This window comes from Hevea brasiliensis, chromosome 3 (assembly GCF_030052815.1).
Source record: "Hevea brasiliensis isolate MT/VB/25A 57/8 chromosome 3, ASM3005281v1, whole genome shotgun sequence".
Taxonomy (NCBI): domain Eukaryota; kingdom Viridiplantae; phylum Streptophyta; class Magnoliopsida; order Malpighiales; family Euphorbiaceae; genus Hevea; species Hevea brasiliensis.
The window spans coordinates 99,442,518-99,447,405 of NC_079495.1; the positions used below are offsets into that span (position 1 = coordinate 99,442,518).

General features: G+C 29.6%; 1 protein-coding gene across 1 annotated transcript; it reads left to right on the plus strand.

Moving 5' to 3' along the window:
* The first annotated feature begins 318 nt into the window (after nt 1–318).
* Nucleotides 319–2,029, plus strand: LOC110634823 (myb family transcription factor PHL7). The gene is made up of 6 exons (XM_021783967.2): nt 319–670; nt 799–875; nt 985–1,024; nt 1,157–1,214; nt 1,325–1,394; nt 1,512–2,029. Exons 1-6 carry the CDS (start codon nt 565–567, stop codon nt 1,941–1,943), a joined length of 783 nt encoding a protein of 260 aa, XP_021639659.1. The 5' UTR covers nt 319–564; the 3' UTR covers nt 1,944–2,029.
* Nucleotides 2,030–4,888: the final 2,859 nt, after the last annotated feature.

Genomic DNA, 4,888 nt, shown 5'->3' on the forward strand with positions numbered 1-4,888 from the left:
AATATAATATTAAATTCAAATAATTCATTAAATATACAAATAGAGTTTAAACTTCCTTTTTTTTTTTTTTTATTGAACGCGTAATTTAACAGTGTTACCGATGATTCCCACTTAGCCAAGAGCTCATTGTTAAGAAACCTATGATCTTTGTTTAGCTGAATGCATGAGTGTGAAGATTGAAGACTGGGTCACAGAAAGTTGACTCGAGAACCCGGGTCAGACACGCTGGAAAAGAACACCGGGGTCAGACAGTTAACAGTTATGTATGAGCTGTATAATTTTTGGACACATTTAAGCACCGACCTTGAATTCCTACACCCGAAGAGGCCGAACCTTTCCAGTTTCAATTTCCTCAGACTCTGCATAAATACTTGGGTTTTTCCGACTATTACAGACATCATCCGGCATCAGTTACTACCTAATCCTACCAAACTATCTTAGCTATCATCGTCATCCTTGTCCATAATTGTGTTTGTCTTGTCTTGGTCCCCCTTGCGCCTATAATCCTCCTCCTTCACAAGCATTGCTTGGACATTGCTGCTCATTGATCAGCTGATTCTGATAATGGGTTCGAGTCGAACAGATGGCTCCGGCAAGGAGCGGTTGCGTTGGACTCAAGAACTACATGATCAGTTCGAAAGAGCTGTGAATCAGCTTGGTGGTCCTGATAGTAAGTTTAGATGGATGATGTAGATGAATGAAAAGCTCTTGCTTTGATTTGCATGGCTAGCTCATGCATGGGTAATTTACTTTGCAAGTTTATGAACGTATATAATATTGATTTTGTTCGATTCGCAGGGGCCACCCCTAAGGGGATCTTGAAGGCTATGAGCGTTTCTGGACTCACCATCTACCATGTCAAGAGCCACTTACAGGTGCTCCCTCTCTCTCTGCCTCTCTCTCTCTCTCTCTCAAGAAACCATATTCTTTTTGGAAGTGATCGGATTCTAACTAATTTTATTAAATTTAAATTTGTTTCTTCAGAAATACAGGATCTCAAAGTTTATCCCTGAGTCAAACCATAGTAAGTGTGGAATTCTTTTCACTTGGGTACTGATTAATCTTTTACAAATTTGATAGCTTTATTTCCTTTAATTAAACTGAGTTTTATTAATTGTATTTTATTATTATTATTTTTTTAATTGTAACCCTGCAGAAGTTAAGTTCGAGAGGAGAGATATATCAGAATTGCTGCCAAATTTCAGTGCAACATCGTGAGTTACTGCATCATCTTCTTCAATCTCTTTAATTTGCACTGAAATTGTTTCTTTTATTTAATTTTTCACCCAATTTTTTCTTATCCGTCATTTCAAAATTTTTGCAGAGGTGCTCAACTTAATGAAGCATTAAAAATGCAGATGGAAGTGCAAAGACGACTGAGTGATCAACTTGAGGTATCCAACAAAATTGAATATTTCTATTTTTGTGTTCTCTTAATTAAATTAAAAGAGCCTTGTAATGCTTTGTTGATTCCCATCTGAGTGGTTCTGGTTCATATGAATCATTGGAAGGTTCAAAAGAGCTTGAAGATGAAAATTGAAGCCCAACGGAGATTCCTAGAGAGGATAGTGGAGGAACATAGAAACAGAACAGTGAACGTTCAAAAGCACAGCAAGCCTTTCTCTCCCACATCACTGCCATCTCTCTGCGAGGAATCAGAATCGAACGCAAAGGGTTTCGAATCAGATGAGGAGGGTGACAGAAGTGATCAAATACACTACTGTGAAGATGAATTTCAAGCTCTCAAGAGGCTTAGAACAGAAAACGATCTGTTGCCATCCCGATACAAACTTGAAGAACTCAACTCGGATCCTTATAATAATAAGAATCAAACCGTGGTTGTTGAAAGAGAATCAACATTTTCCCATCCAACTCACAGCATTAACTTGTATCCGTGGAGCAGTATGTCCTGTTCATCGCCTCTAGTCCCCAGCTTTTTCTAAAGCTCAATATTAACTATCTTGTATTGAATAAAAAAATAAATTAATTAAAAACAATAAATATAATCAGAGATTTTGGTTGTTTTCAAGGTCATTCAGATCAATCTAGATGAAATCTTGCTTAATTTTTGAAGATGATGGATTGAAGGGGATTGATCAAAACATGGTTGATGTATGTTTTCAAAATAATTAAGAATAATGTAAAGTACACATTTATTAATTGTTCAATCTATATTTTGATCATGTTACAACTTGTATATAATATGTTCTATTATTTCATGTTCTATTATTTTCTTCTTCTTCAATTACATATTTAGTAGAATTAATAAAATTATATGAAATAAAGAAAAATTTTTATTTAAATTCAGTCCATTTCAGACTAAAATATAATATGTATGATAAGATCTATATATTTATATTTTAAATTCATGATATAAATTCTCATAAGTTTGGTTTATTTAGAGACTAGAAATTCAATATAATTGTTGATATAGAATTTTATTTACATAGAACATAAGAAGAAATTGACTTTTTTTTTTTTGTAATATTATCATATTGAATAACTTGAATTTAGATAAAAAAAAAGAGATATATATTTGATTATATAATTCGTAAATTTTATTTATTTAGTTATTTTAAAAAGAAAATTGAAATTTAAAAAAAAAATAAAATCTAGACATAAAATTTTATTTAGTTAATTAGTTTGCATCATTGGATCCATCACAATAAGGCTAATTAATGAGCCCTAGAGGAAGGCTTAATGGGTTGGATTAAACCAACAAAGAAAAGGCTTCTAGTTTGCTGAGTGGACTTGGATCCTACACTACTACAAAATCTCAAAGCATTGGCCTTCAACCGTTAAAGGGAGCTTAGCCTGTTTAGAGAAGAGACCCACTTATTGATATATATAAGTTTTATATATTTACATGTTAGTATCTATAATAAATTAAATTTAGACAAAAATTCCTATCCATCATTATGATCCATTCAATCATTTTATACCTATCCAGCATTCACTACATATAAATAGAAATATCTAGTCAAGTTCAACTTCAACAACCAATTAAAACCACAAATTTATATATAAATTGGGTTAGGTTTGATCAGGTTTACTCAAGTGAGTAACTTAGTAATCATTGAAGAGGAGTACACTGCACATCACTCATACTTAATCCAAAAAACTTAAATTAATTAATATATATTGTGGATATGTCCACATTTATTTGGTCAAAAGGAAGAAAATAAAAATCTTATCATGAAACTAGTTAGAAATTTAATTAATGGTAGCGAGGTCAAATGCACCACTCATATGGAGATTACTTGTAAAACTTGTGCACATGCACCCCAATATAGACTTTTTTGCATGGAAAATTTTGCAGTTACTTGCATTAGCTTTTGTCATCGATCAGGAACAAACAGGCAAATTCCCCTTCTTTTCTTTCCTTTTCTTTTCCTTTTCCTTATTTTCTTCCCTTTTCTTTTCGGGTTTGTTCACGTTGTTCTTCTGCAGAAAATTTTCTTGACCAAAAAAGAAAATCTTAGCCCTTTGTTCACATCTTTTTATTCATATATTCAGTCTGTTATTTTATAATCTCAAGTTGGTCTGACTTTTGTGTGGCAGAATCCTGCATTATTGCATCATGTATGATATGATGCCTGCTACTTTCTGCATTATTGAATCCATTACTCTCCACGATGCTTTAATGATATTAATTACATGCACTTTTAATGCAAAAGTAATATATATTAGAAAATAAAAGATATTGCTTTCAATAATAAAATGGAGACGATATAAATCTTAAGTACAAGAATTTTAAAATATAAAATTTTATACTACTATAATTTATATAAAAAAATTTAAGATATATTACTTATATAAAATATAATAATAATTATCTTAATTTAGAAGGACCTGGTTATTTTAATAGAGTACTTGAGCTGGCTCTTTGATGAAAAGCAAACTCCACTTAATAGTATAATTTACCACTGTTAGACTCTATAATTTTTTCATGAGCTTGATTTAAAAATCATCAAATTTTGATATTCTTATTAAAGGATTTGATCGTGTTAACAGAGTATTTGAATTAGTTATTCAACATGAAATATATTCTACTTGATGGTATAAATCTATTATTATTTAATTCCATGATATTTCTACAAGTTTAATTTGAAAATCATTAAAATTTAATATCTTTATTAAAGGACTTGATTATATTAATAAAATATTTGAGTAAATCATTCGATGGCACGCTCCTCTTTGTAATATAATATATTATTATTTGACTCCACAATAAAAATAATTAAATTTTGATATTCTTATTAAAAGAAAATATATATATTCTATTATTGTATTTTTAATCAAATAATAAAGTAAAATATTTAACAACTTTATAATATAAAACAAATGAATAAAAAAATTCTCACAATAAAAAAAAACAACAAATGTTTGTAAGGGAGGAAATACATGCTAAATCCTTATAAAAGAACAGATAACAAAGTCTCAAAAGAAAAAGATAAAATTCAGTAATTTGAGGATAAATACATATTTATTTTAAAATTATAAATATAAAGATTATGGAAAACTTTTAAAATAAATTAAAAAATATAAAAAATAAGAGCAATTATTAATGAAAATACTTTTTAGTAGTCACTGCAAAAAGCCTGTAAAGGATAGGATGAGAGAGAAGAGGCAATAGGATAGAATGAGACGGAAGAAGGAGATAATATATCTTTTCTGATACAGTATCCAACAATAACATTCTGCTAACTCTGTTTGTCGGAGTAAGATTTTGATTGATAAGACAATTACTTAATTATTAAATGAATTAATATAATATTAAACTTGAATATTAAATAAAATTTTAAATTTGAGTCATTATCTAAAAAAAAAGAAGTTTTAATTTGAATTGTCCTTTTGATGGTATATTTTATATAATAAAGAAAATTTG